Genomic DNA, 19874 nt, shown 5'->3' on the forward strand with positions numbered 1-19874 from the left:
AATCCCTGTAAGGGTCAAAGGTCACTCTCAATAGACTGCTTTCAGGATTCCCCAGAGTTTCTATGACAGGTTTAGAACAAACTTTCCTCACCTGCAAGGAGGAAATCTGAACCCAGTGACTCAGAACCTTAAAAACAGAAGAAATCCTCAAACTTCTACCTCTCTGGCACTTTGGTGTAACGTGTGACCTGTCTGGGTTCAAGGGTTTATGTTTAAAAACAGTTGTAAAGTCGACTGAGAGGTTCTGATGGGAGCTGGGTGCTGGTTGCCCTGCAGTCTCCTCCTCTGCCAGCATGTCTCTGTGGGTGAGGAATGTGGAGGCATAACTTCCTGGTAGCAGGTGGGTGGAGGCTTCTTAATGATCAGACAGAGTTGAGCACGGCTCACACGGAGACTGGCAGGACGCTCAGCAGCCGGACACCCGGGAGACAGCGGTAAGAGCCCATCAGATTCTGGGTTGAGGACGAGTATCTGGAGTCCGGTTCTGTGAATCATTCTGAATTCATTTAGGCTGAGGATTACTGTCCGAACTTGTGTTTGTCTTTTCAGTTGGTGTTGTTGCATTTGGTTTGGTGGAGTGTGCTGTGGTTTCTACACTGAAGCTCACTTTGTTAAAAGTCCAGAATATTTGTTTTTCTTCTTATCATTATTCTCCAACCATCCCAGTTTAAATCAGCCTTTGACTGTTGGCCCCTAACTTCTGATTATGAAAAAAAGGTGGTGATCATTTGAGAATAAGATTTTTTTCTTTCTACTTGACACCATTTTTTAATTACTCCACTCAAACCTTTTTTTGTGCTGTTTTCTTGTTTTCATTGTTTTCCAAATATTCTGCATCTTAGCTCTTTTACAGTTTTTTTATTTGAATCCCCCTGACAGTGAGAGTTTTCATCCCCAACGCCACCTTTTCCTGTCTCAGTACAGGATCAGACAGAAAGCTCTTCCATCATCTGTCAGTGACTCATTTAGTCTGCTATTAAACTGTAAAATAGTCTGGAGCTCTGTCTGATGCTTTTTACTTTTTGCTTTGGTGAACTGCTTCATAATAAACTGGAATATTTTCAGCAGTTCTGTTAAACCTAAATTAGATTCATATTTTTCTGTCTTTCTTTTATTGTGAAGCACTTTGGTATTCCTAAAGGAGTGCTAAATAAGTAAAGCTTCATTCAGTCATTCAACATTTGCCCATACACTCTCATTTGTTACATGTACAAATACCTCCTTGTGTTAAACTAAAGTGTGGTAATAACAGCTGATGGTGGAGTTCTAAAATCTGTGTTCTCATTAGCGTTCATGCGTGAAGGTTTCTTGTTGTGCATTCCTTCCAAGTTAGAAACAAGCCGACGTTCCTTTGTGTTCCCTTAAGCCACTGTGCTTTAGGTCACGTATCTGATGAAGGGCGTGTGAACAAAACATCCCCGTTTTGTCAACCAGACATTTGTGAGCTCAGCATTTTTTTTCCACACTATTTTGAAGCCAATGTTCAGAGCTGCCGCCTCGAGTCTTTTACTCTGTCATACTCGCGTACAAAAACGGCAAAGTGGAGGCGGGTTTGCTGTCCCAGTTTTTTTCCAACGTCATCCAATTTAAAATGCTATTTCCTACATGCTTTCTGAGTTTTATGGGTAGTAAAATGCTGTATTCAAACCATTTTAGTCTGAACAGTTTAGCAGTTTTAGAAACAAGTTCATCAATAGAGAAATGAAAACAACATTTAATCTCAAATGAGATACAAAATGTTTACATCAGAAGCTGGAAGTCAAAAAGCAGCAACAACAAAAACTCAGTCGATTCAGAGAAAAGATTCCAACTGAAAGATGAGCAAAGTAACAGTTTGGAAATTTTCTTTCACAGAAAGGAAAACACAAAAGTGGGTCCAGACCATCATGTTGATCCTTTCTGTCCATTTTTTCCTCCGTGCTCCAGTTCCCGATCGCCAAAATGCTTTACGCCGAGTTACTGAAGCTGTGGGACGAGTCCGTGCAGGCCATGGACAGCCGGGACTGGCAAGGAGCTCTGGAGAAACTCCAGCAAATCCAGGAGCCCACCTCCCGCATTCTGTTCAATGCCGCCACCGCTCACCTGGCCCTGGGACACCTGGACATGGCTCTGAAGGTCTGAACCTTAAGAATCCTCCCAATCAGACCAGCAAAAACCAGAACAAGATGAGATGCTTCCCTGAATTCACAGAGAAATAATTTGCCAGTTGTTATGCTCTGTGAAAAGTAGAGATAAACTGTTGTTCTTTCTGTTATTTCATTTTCATTTGAACTTTGGGTCCGTAAAGAAACCTGGAAGTGGAAGCGTTTTATTTTGAAGCTGATCCCGACTCTCTGCTGTGATGTCCAGTGTTTAGATCTCACCATCTCCAAGGACGAGCACTTAGCCGTTGGCTTCTTCCAGAGAGCGGCGGTGAACATGCAGCTGGAGAGGTCCGTCCCACCACACACCATCCAACCCTCAACCATCTCTTCAGCAAACAACATGCATTTGAGCCTGGCTCAAGGGCACTCTGGATAGATCTGTGACAAAGACAGACTAAAGCTACAGCAAAGCACATTCCACTGAAATGACCCAGAAGTACAGAGAAGCTACTTTACCGCAGCAAATATGCTCTTAATGTGCTGCTTAATGATTTTATTCTGGAATAAATCTGTTTTCACAGCCCATCAGTGCAAATGATAGTAAAACGGAGAATGGTGTTTATGCTGACTGTCTGAAAACCCGATGCAGAAAAAAACAAACAAGAAATCAATCAATGGAATCAACTAAGGCTAAAAAGCTGCACAGCCTAATGACTCCCCCACCCCTTGATCTGGACACGTCAGGACCCCTCCTGGGAAAATACTGAAATAATCAGTAACTGAAATCCTATTTGACGTCTGCTCATGGCTGGAGGTTCGCTCTGCATCGAGCAGCAAAGCATCTGAAGAGAGGACAGAAACCGACTAAAGCTTCCTGAGAACCGGAGCAGAATGTGGCGGCAGTATTATGATCAGGGCTTGCTTCAGCAGTGCTGAGGAACAGCCACTGCTTTGCTGGTCTGATGGCTCTCAGGTGGAAATGAGAAAGATGGCTAAACGGACGGGCTTCAAATACTTCTTCATCCTAAATGATTCGGTCAAGAATCGATCTTGAAGTGACATTACGTGACGGCAGAACTGCTAACAGTTTCAGATCAGTGGAGGAGTAAACTTCTCCTTTCCACTCGTTCCTTCGTCTGAGGGTGGGGGAACATTAAACCGCTCTCACTGCAGAGTCCAGACTGTCACTGAAACCGGTTCCTGTTCTGGACAACGGCAGGTCACATGAGCTGTTTGCGGTGCTTCTCATCTTCTTCACCTTCCTCTGCTCACCTGTTGGTCTGCTGTTGCCAGGTTGGAGGACGCTCTGTCAGACTGCATCTGGGCCCAGAAGCACATGAGAAAGAACACAGTCATCGACTACAAGCAGCTGGGACTGCGGTTCAAACTCTACAGCTGGCAGGTCTGTCATCCGCTCACTCACATCTGCCTTTTGATTCCAAACATAACGGAGGCAGGAGCCTCAAGCCCGGAGGGGTTTCAGAGCCGCTGGGCTCATGCTGACAGATGAGCGGCTCACACCTGGAAGATAAGCCGCCTCCTTCATGGAGGACAAACACAGAGGCTGGTCTGTGCGGCCGGACTGAAAGATGCCTTTGAGCTTCTCCATACAGGGTCCAGAAATAAAAGGAAGAAAAGAGCTTTGATGTTTAGCTTCAGCATAGACTGTCCTGTTCTCCTTCATTAACTCTGTTTTCACGTTGGAAAAAGTTATTATGTTTATCACAAGAAAAGAAGAGTAAATAAGGAACATTAGTGAACTGGAAGAGGTTCAACCACGATGAAGATCAGCAGATTCTGATAAAACCCATATTAGCATCTGAGTCAAGAGTCTGAAAAGTCCCTCAGTCTGTCTGATGGTCACTGATTCATCATTTTTGGATCAATATTTCAGTTGTTTTCTCAGATTTCCAAACATTTTCATTTTTTTTTTACCGTGTGTACAGACTGATTTAATTAGGATGTTTTTAGGCCCTTTCTGTTCAAAGTTAACTTGCTGAGGACATTCTCACTGCACCGTCTGTTTGCCACCTCAGTGTGGTCAATCACATGATCAATCATGTGATTGACCACGTGATCAATCACACTGCTGTGGTTCCCTGTTTAGTTAACAGATGTTGTCTCCCAGGTGTTGCACAATGCAGCAGCTGCGTACTGTCGGATGGGCCAATGGGAGCAGGCCACGGAGGTCCTGCTGCAGGGAGGAGGGGCGGGGCACCTGGAGGCTGCTCTGGACAGCATTGAGGTGAGTGTCCACCTGGTGAGGCACTAAGAACACCTGTAAGAGACTGACGGCACACGTTTCTGCCAAGTCCAATCGCATTCTTTGGGCTGACAGAAGAAGGTGGGAGAATCGCCTCACCATCGTGCCCCCCCCCCCCCCCCCCCCCTGAGTGTGACCTCAGTCATTCCTCCCTCCTCCCACTGGATCATGTCATTTTATAACGATGTTTAACGTTTGTTTTGCTGGCCCTACCTGGGCTCACCTCCACAGAAAGCTCTTTCCTTTTTTTTTGTTGAACCTCAGAAGATTCTGATCTGTCCTGCAGAGCAAACATGAGCTGGCCGAGACTCGCCATCGCAGCAAAATAAGGAACTGTGCAAACAAAAGAAACGATGCAAATAAAAAAGCCCACTTCAACAAGAGTAATCCAAATAACTTTAGTTACCCAGGCCTTAGGAAATTTCCCCATCGTGGGACTAATAAAGGAATATCTTAGATTTCTATTGTTCAAGATAATAATGGGCTCCTGGAAGCGTTTAGCCATCAGTTGTTTCCACTGGGATGTGTTCTGGTTCCAGACTCAGTAGCTGTTGTTAGGCGTTTGTCTGCGGTAGACTCTGCTCTGGAGTCGGACCGTGCGGTGGTGCATGGAACTGTGGTTTGCTGCATGTTGGAGCAAAGCTGCAGAACTCCGTTCTGCTCTCGTTAGTGTCTTTCTGCACTCTGGGTGAGCCGAAGCTAACGATAAACCACCATCCTCCAGCTGACCTTCAAACCTGGGGCTACATGTCCTGACCAAAGGACACTTTGAAAAGTCCTCATGGTGACATTGAACACTTACATTTTCACTAACTTTCTCAATCCTTTTGCTATCTGAACTCCTGTTTCTTTTTCTCCTTCTTCTCACAGCAATGCATCGGCACAAACAGCCCTCTATAATCCGCTTCCATTGTGGCTTTTTTTATTTGCAGTGTTTTTATACAACATCATTTTTTATTAGCTGCAAGTTTTTTTTTCTTTTTGTTTTTGTTGCAGCAGTTTTTCCCTTTTTTTCACTTTCTTTTATTTGCAGTTTTTTGTTTTTTGCTGCGATGGCAGATCTCGGCCACGGAACAAAAGTTTTCTGTGACTTTTCATCCGAGTGAGCGCCACACTGTAAACCAGTGTTCGTGACCGCTCTCCCCTAAGCTATAAGGATCTACCAACAACCAGCAGCTTCTGCTAGTTTTGCTCAATTCCAGTTTTCATTTTTATAATCCTTTGAAAGTTTCCTATTTCAAAATAAGACCCTGTAAATATTTAGCTGTTATTTAGCACATTTTGCCCGTTTTAGTACTTGTGCCTTGTGGTTTTATGTCTTACCTTCTTATCTTCTGTAAATAATGCCCCCCCATGGAATGAATAAAGTTTTTTCAATCTGATCAATCACTCTACTCTATTGAACCGTCTTTGTACGTTTAGTTAAGTTATTGCAGGTGAGAACAGAAAAAAGTGTTGTCCCTGCATAGACGTAGAGAGTGGATCAGACCAGGTTTGTTGCCGCTGACTCAGACAGAAAGCAGCTAAACTCAGTGTGATCTGACACAGAGGAGGGAGCTCCCCACCCCTCTGACGGTCCCCGAGAGTCTGGTGTTTCGTCCCAGGAAACAGGAAGTGGAGCAGCTTCAAAAGAAAGACTTCCTGGGAAAAGCAAAGGTAAAGTCTCTTTTGTTGTCTCTATATTCGTGCAGAACCATGAACACACTCTCACTCACAAACGCTTCATCCGTTCCTTAGTCATTCTAATTTAAACGTTTTTTTCTGAGGGTAGCGCTACAGAACAGGTCAACCCACATCTGTTTCATGTTTAAGGGGTTATTTATGTACAATGTGCCTGACACAAAAACTTGGTTAACAATTATATGTCAATCATTTTCTGAAGGCAAATATCCCTGGGGTCAAATTGACCCCAAGGGTAAAATGTGTTAGTAAAATCTGATGATAATACAAGGGTTAAAAATGGGCTTTTGTTCTCGGAGTTCTTGTCCACAGAATCCCGCTGATCTCTGATGCTTCTGCAGGTGATCTCTTCGCTGATTCCTAACGATGATTTTGGAGGCTTTGAACCTCTGAGGCAGCAGGTGAGCGTGAGCTCAGCGACGGTGATGAACCTGCTTTCACTGCGTCCAGGTCTGAGCCGTCTCTCTGTTCTCTCCACAGAGGCCGGGTTTCTATGAGCCGAAGGCCGACAGAGCTCAGTATGTTTCCCTGCAAACACCCTGCATCACTAGCAACATCCTGCTGTGAGCAACAGAATTTGGAAATGATTCTGTCTGTTCTCTGAACCTCAGAGAATCTCGATACATGCGAGTGCGGACCCCATACATGGCCCGGGCACCAGAGCAGCTGACTGTACCAGGGGGGGTGGTGGTGTTTTTATTTGGGGAGGAGGACCGAGATGGAATGATAAATGTCATTTATGATGGACAGGTAAGAGCACGTTTTTAATAAGCCATTATAACATTTTTATCTTATCCTTTATTTTATCAGGAGGATCAGTTGAGAAAAATTCTCATTTACAATGATGACCTGGCAGGAAGGCCCAGCAAAAGTGAAACCAGGAATACAAAAGTAGACAAAAAGAAACAATACACAATTATCCATGACACTCAAAATCAAACAATAATGTCACTGTTATTATTGACAAACTTCAGTTCTGAGACGTCCGTGCTGGTGATCTTGTAGGGACAGGTAACACTTCTTTTCCGGTTAAATAACATGCATTTAGTCTTCTTGAAGTTGAGACGCAGATGAAGGTCGTAAAAATATGTCTCGACAGAGGTGAGGCTGGAGTTGGAAGGTAGATGCAGCAGAGTGAAGTGAAGGGCCAGAAGAGTAAAGGATGGTATCATCAGCGTAGAGATACATCTCTACGCTGATGATACCTCCAACAGAGATGAATCTGTATGCTGTAGAAACGCCCCTGTAGCTTTGGCCACATCAATTATGTAAATGGAGAACAAGGTTGGGCCCAACATGGAACCTTGAGGCACACCTTGTAAGGTGACGAGAGGGTCTGACATGAAGTTTTCTGACTTCACTCGTTGTGCATGGTTATTAAGGTAGCTAGGTAACATTTTGATGCAACTTCTAGACAGGCCAATTGTCAGAAGAAAAGGCAGACGGCCTGCTCCAAACACAGCAGGTTTATTAGCTCAGCTAAAGGTCCTCAAAGCTAAATCAGGGTCAGGCAGGCAGGGATCCATAACAGGCATGAGATAATCAGAGTAGAGACGGGGTAGTCAGGGATCCAGGTGAGAGTCGGGGCAGGCAAACAGAGTCAGACACAGGATCAGGAGACAGAAGATCAGGTCCAAATATATAATGGTCAGTGATGAAGGGAGAGTGACACAATCAGCTTAACTCCGTGCAGTGCTGTGGTTGATGAATAAATGAGAGTCAGGTGTGCGGCATCCAGGAACCGTGCGCTAGGGTTGCTCCCGCTGGTGACCAGAGGCAGAGGCAGAGTTCTGACTTCTGACACCAACGCTGGAGGGCCTCTCCAAGAGAACTGAATGGCTTACCGAGTAAAATCCCTCAGCCAGATCTAAGAATTCAGCCATGCAGACCTTTTCATTGTCCGTGGACGTTATGAGGTCATTAAAAACTTCCAGGGTTCCCGTGATGCAACCCTGCCCATTTCTGAACCCTGACTGCTGATCTGACAGGATGTGGTTAGAGTCAATAGATGGGTTAGCTGTTTGAGGACCAACCTTTAGCCAGGCATGGCAGGATGGACACAGGCCTGTAGCAGTTGGGGTCAGAGCTGGAACCTCCTTTAAGGAATAGAATAATAGCCGATTTCCAATCAGAAGGAAAGACAGATGAAATAAACGTGTGATGGGGCAGCAATGATGTGGGCAGCCAGTTTCAAAAACATGGATTCAAAATGTTGTGTGAGTTTGAAAATTCCTCAAAGAGAAAAATATCTGATCTTATCTGTTAAATACATTTAAAACAACTGTCTCACTGAGCAAAGAGCTACACAGCAGCGCACAACCAAAACCAATCTATGTTCATTTAGCAGGAAACAGGAGTAGAAATAGTTTGTTAGTTTAATGGTTCAAAAATACGCTGGTCAAACGTTAAAAAGTTGGTTTCCTGTGCTTGCATCGGCACTAAAGTTATGCATCCAAATGAAAAAAAAATTCATTGAAATATTATGTATCAAAGGTTTTTGTAAGCTCAGAAGAAACGTGACCTCTGTTCTTTGTCCAAACTCTGTCACAAACTCCTTTTAGAGCGCTCAGATTTAAAGTTCAGTAAAGTCAGGAACGTAATCATAAAGACTGATGACAAAGTGAAACAACAAATTCTCTTTCAGAGAGGTCTGCTGCCTGTCTTCCTGCTGGAACCTGCTGAAGTCAACGCCCCCAAAGCCAAAAATGACAATGTAATTATCTCCATGTCAAAATCTAGCCCCAGATTTTTTGGTGATCACATTTGCTGTTTGGTTTGGATCTTAGCTGGTGACCCAGCTCCTTCAGAACTGGGGGCTTTCAGTTCATAAAGATTGGTTCCCTGATTTCCTTGTCCTGTATTTTCCTGCAGAGAGTTCCCAGTGGAATCCCCCTCCCACCCGGACTCCAACCACCCGGTCGGCCTCAGGCCAAGCTTGGCCCTGCCGCTCCTTCTCGAGGTAAAGGCGAGAACCCTGCGGTGTCCCTGACACCTGCCTGCCTCTGTGGGAGAGGACCTCTGTCTGTAACGCTCTGCTTATTCTTTCCACAGCAGAGGCACAGAGCTGTCGCCTTTAGCAGACAGTCCCTTCTGATTTCAGCGTCTCCATCTGCAGATCTCTCTGCCCCTTTGCCTTTATGTTCGTTTCAATAAATGTCTTTGACCCCAATAAAGTTTTCAGCTTTCACCAATAGCTTCAACAAGCAGTGGCATGGTTGGGTTTGAGGCTCCTCCCCTCTGCCGCAGCAGGAACTGGTGCTTATGCCGGTAAAGGCAACTGGATGTGAGGAAAGTTCAGTGCCACCTGCTGCTTTTCTTGGATTTCACATCATTTGAATATGCTGCCACTTGGTCATTTTTGGGTTACAGTAAAATAAACCTACTGTACCTCAATCCAAATGATATTTTCCAATATCAATAGAATCTGTTTATTTCAGGTTGAAATGATTTCATAATGTTGTTGGTCGATTTGACTAACAACTTGCCTAAGACAGATCGATCTGGTTGGATCGTAGGAATAGAAATCGATGAATTAAGTCATTAACTGTTGAACCCTTAAAACATATTTATTATTAAAATGCCCTTATGCTTCTATTAAGTTAAAACAAATGTTTAGCTCAGAGTTCGCATGTCAAAGTCTCTTCCTCCACGAGTCTGTCAACCGTAGAAAAAACAGGATGATTCTAACTGTGAGACCTCCCTGAGGCTGTTTGATGATGATGATGATGATGATGATGATGATGATGAAGAACCTTGTAGTCATTCCTTCTGTGTATTATTATTATTCCAGAACTCATGTCAGGAAACAAGTGATGGATCTTAACATTACAGTTTCAGTGTTGTGACAGTGAGTTACTGTCAAGCTGTGATAAATTACAGATTAGTTTTTAAAGTTATTTTAAAGTAATGCTGAATATTATTCTCACTGTCTCAAAAACATATTAGGTCACATGACTTAAATTACTTTCAGAACTGCAGAAAGAGAACTTGAGATCTGAAGTGACGAATGTTCTAAAACATTTAGCATTTAGGTAAGAGGCTTAAAGATTATTTATGGGGTTTATCAATATTTAATTACTAAAAAAAGTTATCAAGCAAAAGTAGAGGATGAACCTGAGGCCTGTGCGTCTCAGAAAGATGAAATGGTTGAAACTTGTAAAACACAGAATAAATGGGACTGATGTAGTTTCTTCATCTGTCACTGCTTTAAACAATCACACTTTAGTCTGTTTTAACATCAATGTTACTGAATGAGGCTGTATTTAGACTGGACACATTTGGTGAACCACAGTTTGTTTCAATCTGGAACAAATTTTCAGTCTGGATACACCCAAGTGGACCCTGGAACCGGGAACCGCTTCTGGACCCATCTTTGGAAGTGGTCTCGGTTCATTTCCAATCGGACTGAGCTTCGGTTCAGTCCGACTTTCCTCAGTCTGAAAAGACTCTGTTGTTTGAGCAGAACAACTGGACCATAACGGCCACCGTAACTGGGTATTATGGGATGTAAACAGAGTAGCGGAGCAACAAGAAGACACAGCAAGTCGAAACTATGTTGGATGAATGCAGGTTCATTAAAACAACTGTTTTCCTGACCATGTGTCAAAGAAACTCATCACAGTACCTTCCTATACGTTGTCTCCTCAGTAACCGCCTTGCAGCTCGCCTCCACCGTACCAAAGTGTTATTTATACCTGACGCTGAGACAAAGCTTTGGTTCAAAACAGCAAAGTCTCGTTGATGGCAGTCTGAATACAGACCAAACGCAAGGTTCAGGACTTGGTCTGGACTAAAGCACTAAAACGTACTAGTACTGCTTTATGCTGCTCTGCTGCATCAAAACATTTACTGTAAGACATAAGCGTGTTTCTGACGCAGTACTGTCACAGGGTGTGTTCAGAAACAGCTTCACACACCAGGCCATCAGGATGCTAAACACCCCTCCCCTCTCCACCCATCTCCCCCATGAACAGTGCTCAAACGAACCCCCCCCCCCGTTGCCTTGATATATTGCCAAAAGTGCACTCACACTTTATGGGTTAATATTGTAAATTGTCTTTCTTGTCTTTTCTTTTTATGTATTTATTTATTTTTTAGTAGTAGAGTAAGAAACGGAATTTCGATTCATTGTATGTGATGCACATGTGAAGAATTGACAATAAAGCTGACTTTGACTTTGATTTTGTTTTTCCCGCAGAAACTCCACCTCCATCCCCCATCACTTCACCCCACGCCCCGCCCTCCTCCACCTTGCCTCTGAAGCCTGCGGCCAGCACAGGACGAGTCCAGGTACCATCATCCCTCCGACTCCGACTCCAACTGCATCTGTGCACAACGGTTGTCCCCTCAAACACACACCCGTCATTCTTCACTCCCCAGCTGATCCAAATCTTTTTGCTGACTCGTGAAGAATAACCCTTTTCCTGGCATTGAACCTAGCAGTGGGAGCTGATGTGTCCCCGTTAAGTGACACGCAGGGAGGGAAGAGCTTCTCTGTGGGATGATAATTCTGTTCTTGTCTGTGACAAGGAATGAGTTAGTTTTAACGAGTCAATAACTGGACTTCCAGTTTGTACCTGTTTCTGCAAACAGCAGGTCAGTTACAGATGAAAGGCACTTTGGATGCATGTTTGCCAAGAAAGTCCTGACTGATGTCCAAAAAGGTTCAGACGATCAAACCAAAAATAAGTTCTGTGCTCAGTGTCCAGCTCGTCTTTTTAAACTGTTTTCTTAAACTGCAACTACTTTTCATGGCATCAGAAGATGCCAGGCCCCCAACGATATTCAGTTCTTTTGACAGAGATTCAGAGCTGACCATGAGTACTGCAGGCTTACGCAGCATCCATGAACGTCTTGGTATTTGTGGTTGAAAAAGACAAAGACCAGACTTCATATCAAACAAACACATTTTAACCTCTTTAGACCCAAGCTAAAGTTTGAGCTGACCCTCTAAACATGTCCTCACAGACCACTCACTATATGTTGAGCAGAATGAACTTCTGTGGTCGTATGTCCCAAAATAGGATGTCCACACATATGGACGCCAGCTCTGTAGAGGTTAAATATAAGAACAAGCCCACGTTTTAGCTTAGACACAGTTAAGGCGTGAGTGACAGGCGGATGCTTCACATATTCTTCTACCTGCTCCTCCCAGCATTCAGGCCCACCGGAGGAGGGATCTGTGGTGGTGAAGGTCCACTACACGTACACGGTGGCTGTGACCGTCCCCCTGAACACTCCTTACCACGAGCTGAAGCAGCGCATTGCTCAGAAACTGGGCCATCCAGCGTCTGAGCTGTGCCTCAGGTTTGCATGTGAAGATCACCAACACGTGCAGATGCATGCCTCCAGCGTCTCCCTGAAGCGGCCTCTCTCTGTCCTCAGACACAAACAGCAGGGCTCCCACCTGCTGAGCCCTCTGAGCGGGGAGCCTGGCGGCACCGTGCAGGACCTGGCTGTGGCCGGCAGAGCCACCCTGTGGTGCCAGGTGAGTTTCACCACACTAAGACCCTGAATCCCAACGTAAGACCCACTCCACAACGTCGTTCAGGTCAGACTTAGTTACTGAATGCAAATGCAGGCAGTGAGTTGCCTGAACGTCACCAGCTCCAGCTTTCATGAAATGAATTCCAATTGCCAGCGTTTTCAAATGTTGGTCCTGTCCCTCATGTCAGCTAACTTGAGGGATGATCTAATACGCCTGACCTTCAAGTGAGCGGCTACTAATGAGTCCAAGGATGTCACACGCTGGAGCTGCAGGGAGAAAAAAACTACATTTCTTTGTGCAAATTGAATGAAATTAGGACCACAGTTTGTGTGCAGTTTGGTGGTTTGTTGAAGGGACACAGTCACAGTTAACCTTCTCAGCTGCTTCACTCTATAAGTCTGTTCTCCAGCACCAACATGGTTCTGCAGCTGCCCTCCTGTCTTTTGCCGTCCATGCAAAAGACACATTCCTTGTTTACAGTCATAAATGTTTTACAAGCGTAAATATTTCAACACGCCTTCTTCCATTCCATTACTGACCCACAGCCAAGATTTGGTGCTTTTGTTCTGACACCCAAAGAAAGTACAGTTTGCCCCACTAGCAAAGGACTTCCTCCTGTTTTCCTCTGATCGCCGGCTGCTCTGTCACTTTCCGGTGAGAAGGCGGCTGCCGTGGTTCAGCTTGTCCCCACAGCAGTGAGGTCTGTGTTCACCAGCTTCCTCCTGAAGTCCATGAACATGCAAGCAGTGTTGGTATCCGCTTCCTGATGATGGGTGATGGTCTCTGTGGGTTTGAGCAGCTCCTCTCCTCTGGTAGCATCTGGATTTGGCTCCAGCCAGCTGCCAAACCCAGCTGCTGGTATTTAAGGTGTCAGGTGTCTTGAGGAACAGGTCACTCGCACCTGTTCTGCATCCAATTAGACAACCTTTATTAGTCCATCACACCCTCCAGCCATTGTTGGTTCGTCTGCTTCCCAATGGAAGAATTCACCGATCACTACTGAAGCCTTGCTGAAGCTAAGCCAAGCTAAGCTAAGCCCAGCTGAGTCAAACCAAGCCAAGCCAAACCTCATTAAGCCAAGCCAAGCCAAGTCAAGTCTACTCCAGTCTCCTCAAACCAAACCAAGGCTAGCCACGTCAAGACCTTCTGGATTTATCTCCTCCTTGCCATCATCCTCCCCAGGAAATACTCTCTGGACTAACTGCCCTCCTGCCTGTTCGCTGCTCCACCTGATCTTCAATCCAAGAACATTGCCAGGCAGTCCTTCATTTCCAGGTTTAATAAACTGCATAACTTCAAACCAAGTCTGTGTCTGCTTTTGGTTCCAGCTGATTCAATACCTGACATGAGGTCCACTTTGTTGAGCTGTTTTCCAGACAATTCCCACTATTCTCTGGGAATAATTCTTTGCTCAGTTTCCTTCACTTGTGTTGAATAAAATTCTGCATATGGCATCGCATTTTCCCCAGTGGTATGGATAAAGTCTTATCTTTTCCTTTTTTTAATTGCTCCGTAGAAAGATGACCCCTTGGTCAACCGACACATCCTCTACCAGATGGTGGCGCTGTACAACTATGACGCTCAGGGTCCAGAAGACCTGGAGTTCAGTGAGGGAGACACCATTGACATTCTGAGTGAAGGTGAGGCTCTGCCACATGGACGCCGTCTTTGTCTCTGTTTTGTGTTCACTGGTGCTTTCTTCTCATGCTTGCAGTTAATGAAGAATGGCTGGAGGGACATTGTGCTGGAAACGTCGGCATCTTCCCCAGCTGCTTTGCCTACAGGGAAAACAGCAGCCTTTACCCCTCTCACATTTAAAGTCTGAGCGATCCTGTGGCAACATCATTGACTGTACATGGAACTGGAATGAGCGAGTGTGACCTCAACAATAGAAAACTGTTTACTTCCAGCTCCAACCAAATCAAGCAAATCCAGTAGGCATTTTTCTGCCATACCGACGCCGCCATGTTGGAGCCAGACAAGGTTAGTAGGCAGTGATTGGTCTGAGTCTGTCTGAGGCACCGTTTCTATGGCGACCACTGTCTCCAGTCATAAGTTAGCTTGTTGAAAGTCCACACCCCTTCCACTGAAGGCAGCTCTGGAGAATCTGTCAAACCATGATGGAGGTGGGGGCCAGTGGGCACCACATGCTTTTACTGAGGCATCTGATGGGTCAGTTTATAACTTGAATAAAAAATAAAATCATGAGAAAAAAAGAGGATTGTGAAGAACATGTTTAAAAAGATTATTCTGACCAATAGAATGACGGAGTAACAGCTGTTTATGTCTCTATAGACGTCTATGGGATTTTGGCCAGCAGGCATTTAGCCAGCAGGTACTTCCTGTTTGGAATACAAGGGGGGGAGGGGTCACTTAGTCCATTTATCATAAACAGTCAATGGGCAACACACACAAAATGTTCTTATTGTTGACTCCATTGTGGTTTTTAGGCATTAAAAACAGGGTGTTTGGGAGGACTGGTGGGGGAGTGTTATGAACAGGGGGAGGTAGTGAACATTCGGTGACACTCTGGATGTCTGTGGCTGATTTACCAAACGCCGTCTAGAGTTTCATTCCTGTGAGCATTCACGGAGGCCGTTGTGGGTCAAAAAAAGCCCTAAAGTACAGTGACCATGATGCTGAAGTGAAGGGTTCTTTTTAAACCGTCTGTTCTGAAACTTCATCACAATAAAATCTTGGTGCCAAAGCAGTGAATTTGTTCTTTCTGGGCGTCATGGCGGAGGTAGTGGAGGCGTGGCAGGATTTTCATCACACACGCAGTACCATCACACACGCAGTACCATCACTCACGCAGTACCATCTCACACGCAGTACCATTTCACACGCAGTACCATCACTCACGCAGTACCATCACACACTCAGTACCATCACTCAAGCAGGACCATCACACACGCAGTACCATCACACACGCAGTACCATCACTCACGCAGTACCATCACACACTCAGTACCATCACTCAAGCAGGACCATCACAAACGCAGTACCATCACACATGCAGTACCATCACACACGCAGTACCATCACACACGCAGTACCATCACACACGCAGTACCATCACACACTCAGCACCATCACACACGCAGTACCATCACACACTCAGTACCATCACTCAAGCAGGACCATCACAAACGCAGTACCATCACACACGCAGTACCATCACTCACGCAGTACCATCACACACTCAGTACCAACACTCAAGCAGGACCATCACACACTCAGTACCATCACACACTCAGTACCATCTCTCACGCAGTACCATCTCACACGCAGTACCATTTCACACGCAGTACCATCACTCACGCAGTACCATCACACACTCAGTACCATCACTCAAGCAGGACCATCACACACGCAGTACCATCACACACGCAGTACCATCACTCACGCAGTACCATCACACACTCAGTACCATCACTCAAGCAGGACCATCACAAACGCAGTACCATCACACATGCAGTACCATCACACATGCAGTACCATCACACACGCAGTACCATCACACACGCAGTACCATCACACACGCAGTACCATCACACACTCAGCACCATCACACACGCACTACCCTCACACACTCAGTACCATCACTCAAGCAGGACCATCACAAACGCAGTACCATCACACACGCAGTACCATCACTCACGTAGTACCATCTCACACTCAGTGCCATCTCACACGCAGTACCATCTCACACGCAGTACCATCTCACACGCAGTACCATCACTCACGCAGTACCATCACACACTCAGTACCATCACTCAAGCAGGACCATCACAAACGCAGTACCATCACTCCTGCAGTACCATCTCTCACGCAGTACCATCTCACACGCAGTACCATCTCACACGCAGTACCATCACTCACGCAGTACCATCACACACTCAGTACCATCACTCAAGCAGGACCCTCACACACGCAGTACCATCACTCACGCAGTACCATCACACACTCAGTACCATCACTCAAGCAGGACCATCACAAACGCAGTACCATCACACATGCAGTACCATCACACACGCAGTACCATCACACACGCAGTACCATCACACACTCAGCACCATCACACACGCAGTACCATCACACACTCAGTACCATCACTCAAGCAGGACCATCACACAAGCAGTACCATCACACACTCAGTACCATTTCTCACGCAGTACCATCTCACACGCAGTACCATTTCACACGCAGTACCATCACTCACGCAGTACCATCACACACTCAGTACCATCACTCAAGCAGGACCATCACACACGCAGTACCATCACACACGCAGTACCATCACTCACGCAGTACCATCACACACTCAGTACCATCACTCAAGCAGGACCATCACAAACGCAGTACCATCACACATGCAGTACCATCACACACGCAGTACCATCACACACGCAGTACCATCACACACGCAGTACCATCACACACTCAGCACCATCACACACGCAGTACCATCACACACGCAGTACCATCACTCACGTAGTACCATCTCACACTCAGTGCCATCTCACACGCAGTACCATCACACACTCAGTACCATCACTCAAGCAGGACCCTCACACACGCAGTACCATCACTCACGCAGTACCATCACACACTCAGTACCATCACTCAAGCAGGACCATCACAAACGCAGTACCATCACACATGCAGTACCATCACACACGCAGTACCATCACACACGCAGTACCATCACACACTCAGCACCATCACACACGCAGTACCATCACACACTCAGTACCATCACTCAAGCAGGACCATCACACAAGCAGTACCATCACACACTCAGTACCATCTCTCACGCAGTACCATCTCACACGCAGTACCATTTCACACGCAGTACCATCACTCACGCAGTACCATCACACACTCAGTACCATCACTCAAGCAGGACCATCACACACGCAGTACCATCACACACGCAGTACCATCACTCACGCAGTACCATCACACACTCAGTACCATCACTCAAGCAGGACCATCACAAACGCAGTACCATCACACATGCAGTACCATCACACACGCAGTACCATCACACACGCAGTACCATCACACACGCAGTACCATCACACACTCAGCACCATCACACACGCAGTACCATCACACACTCAGTACCATCACTCAAGCAGGACCATCACAAACGCAGTACCATCACACACGCAGTACCATCACTCACGCAGTACCATCTCACACTCAGTGCCATCTCACACGCAGTACCATCACACACACAGTACCATCTCACACGCAGTACCATCACTCACGCAGTACCATCACACACTCAGTACCATCACTCAAGCAGGACCATCACAAACGCAGTACCATCACTCCTGCAGTACCATCACTCACGCAGTACCATCACACACGCAGTACCATCACTCACGCAGTACCATCGCACACTCAGTACCATCACACACGCAGTACCATCACACATGCAGTACCATCACACACGCAGTACCATCACACACTCAGCACCATCACACACGCAGTACCATCACACACTCAGTACCATCACTCAAGCAGGACCATCACAAACGCAGTACCATCACACACGCAGTACCATCACACACGCAGTACCATCACACATGCAGTACCATCACACACGCAGTACCATCACACACTCAGCACCATCACACATGCAGTACCATCACACACTCAGTACCATCACTCAAGCAGGACCATCACAAATGCAGTACCATCACACACGCAGTACCATCACTCACGCAGTACCATCTCACACTCAGTGCCATCTCACACGCAGTACCATCTCACACGCAGTACCATCTCACACGCAGTACCATCACTCGCGCAGTACCATCACTCGCGCAGTACCATCACAAACGCAGTACCATCACACACACAGTACCATCACTCATGCAGTACCATCACACACTCAGTACCATCACACATGCAGTACCATCACACACTCAGTACCATCACTCAAGCAGGACCATCACAAACGCAGTACCATTACACACGCAGTACCATCACTCATGCAGTACCATCACACACTCGGTACCATCACACATGCAGTACCATCACTCGCGCAGTACCATCACTCGCGCAGTACCATCACAAACACAGTACCATCACTCACGCAGTACCATCACACACTCAGTACCATCACTCAAGCAGGACCATCACACACGCAGTACCATCACACACGCAGTACCATCACTCACGCAGTACCATCACACACTCAGTACCATCACTCAAGCAGGACCATCACAAACGCAGTACCATCACACATGCAGTACCATCACACACGCAGTACCATCACACACGCAGTACCATCACACACGCAGTACCATCACACACTCAGCACCATCACACACGCAGTACCATCACACACTCAGTACCATCACTCAAGCAGGACCATCACAAACGCAGTACCATCACACACGCAGTACCATCACTCACGCAGTACCATCTCACACTCAGTGCCATCTCACACGCAGTACCATCACACACACAGTACCATCTCACACGCAGTACCATCACTCACGCAGTACCATCACACACTCAGTACCATCACTCAAGCAGGACCATCACAAACGCAGTACCATCACTCCTGCAGTACCATCACTCACGCAGTACCATCACACACTCAGTACCATCACTCAAGCAGGACCCTCACACACGCAGTACCATCACACACGCAGTACCATCACTCACGCAGTACCATCACACACTCAGTACCATCACACACGCAGTACCATCACACATGCAGTACCATCACACACGCAGTACCATCACACACTCAGCACCATCACACACGCAGTACCATCACACACTCAGTACCATCACTCAAGCAGGACCATCACAAACGCAGTACCATCACACACGCAGTACCATCACACACGCAGTACCATCACACATGCAGTACCATCACACACGCAGTACCATCACACACTCAGCACCATCACACATGCAGTACCATCACACACTCAGTACCATCACTCAAGCAGGACCATCACAAATGCAGTACCATCACACACGCAGTACCATCACTCACGCAGTACCATCTCACACTCAGTGCCATCTCACACGCAGTACCATCTCACACGCAGTACCATCTCACACGCAGTACCATCACTCGCGCAGTACCATCACTCGCGCAGTACCATCAAAAACGCAGTACCATCACACACACAGTACCATCACTCATGCAGTACCATCACACACTCAGTACCATCACACATGCAGTACCATCACACACTCAGTACCATCACTCAAGCAGGACCATCACAAACGCAGTACCATTACACACGCAGTACCATCACTCATGCAGTACCATCACACACTCGGTACCATCACACATGCAGTACCATCACTCGCGCAGTACCAT

At 46.3% G+C, this 19874-nt stretch overlaps 1 protein-coding gene across 4 annotated transcripts; it reads left to right on the forward strand.

Moving 5' to 3' along the window:
* Window positions 1–228: 228 nt before the first annotated feature.
* On the forward strand, window positions 229–15224 carry noxa1 (NADPH oxidase activator 1). 4 transcript variants are annotated; one of them, XM_020706350.2, is made up of 16 exons: window positions 297–434; window positions 1927–2115; window positions 2350–2432; window positions 3378–3486; window positions 4213–4329; window positions 5896–6003; window positions 6369–6428; window positions 6508–6545; window positions 6639–6777; window positions 8672–8740; window positions 8899–8986; window positions 11225–11316; window positions 12182–12333; window positions 12412–12514; window positions 14031–14154; window positions 14229–15224. In XM_020706350.2, the coding sequence occupies exons 2-16, from the start codon at window positions 1942–1944 to the stop codon at window positions 14330–14332; spliced, it is 1560 nt and encodes a 519-aa protein (XP_020562009.1). In that variant the 5' UTR covers window positions 297–434; window positions 1927–1941; the 3' UTR covers window positions 14333–15224. The 4 variants fall into 4 exon arrangements, with proteins under 4 accessions (XP_078808531.1, XP_011478057.2, XP_020562009.1 ...); XM_020706351.2 differs by lacking the exon at window positions 4213–4329; XM_011479755.4 differs by lacking the exons at window positions 1927–2115; window positions 2350–2432 and having other exon boundaries at window positions 232–434.
* Window positions 15225–19874: the final 4650 nt, after the last annotated feature.

Source organism: Oryzias latipes, chromosome 9 (assembly GCF_053564925.1).
Source record: "Oryzias latipes strain Hd-rR chromosome 9, Olatipes_Hd-rR_3.1".
Classification (NCBI taxonomy): domain Eukaryota; kingdom Metazoa; phylum Chordata; class Actinopteri; order Beloniformes; family Adrianichthyidae; genus Oryzias; species Oryzias latipes.

Excerpts from the sequence above, each read along its gene's own strand:
- noxa1 (XM_020706350.2), top strand. The coding sequence starts at position 1,942 with ATGCTTTACGCCGAGTTACTGAAGCTGTGGGACGAGTCCGTGCAGGCC. Across the intron at positions 2,433-3,377 it reads GTGAACATGCAGCTGGAGAG|GTTGGAGGACGCTCTGTCAG; the intron begins GTCCGTCCCACC and ends TGCTGTTGCCAG. Across the intron at positions 4,330-5,895 it reads CTGCTCTGGACAGCATTGAG|AGGAGGGAGCTCCCCACCCC; the intron begins GTGAGTGTCCAC and ends GATCTGACACAG.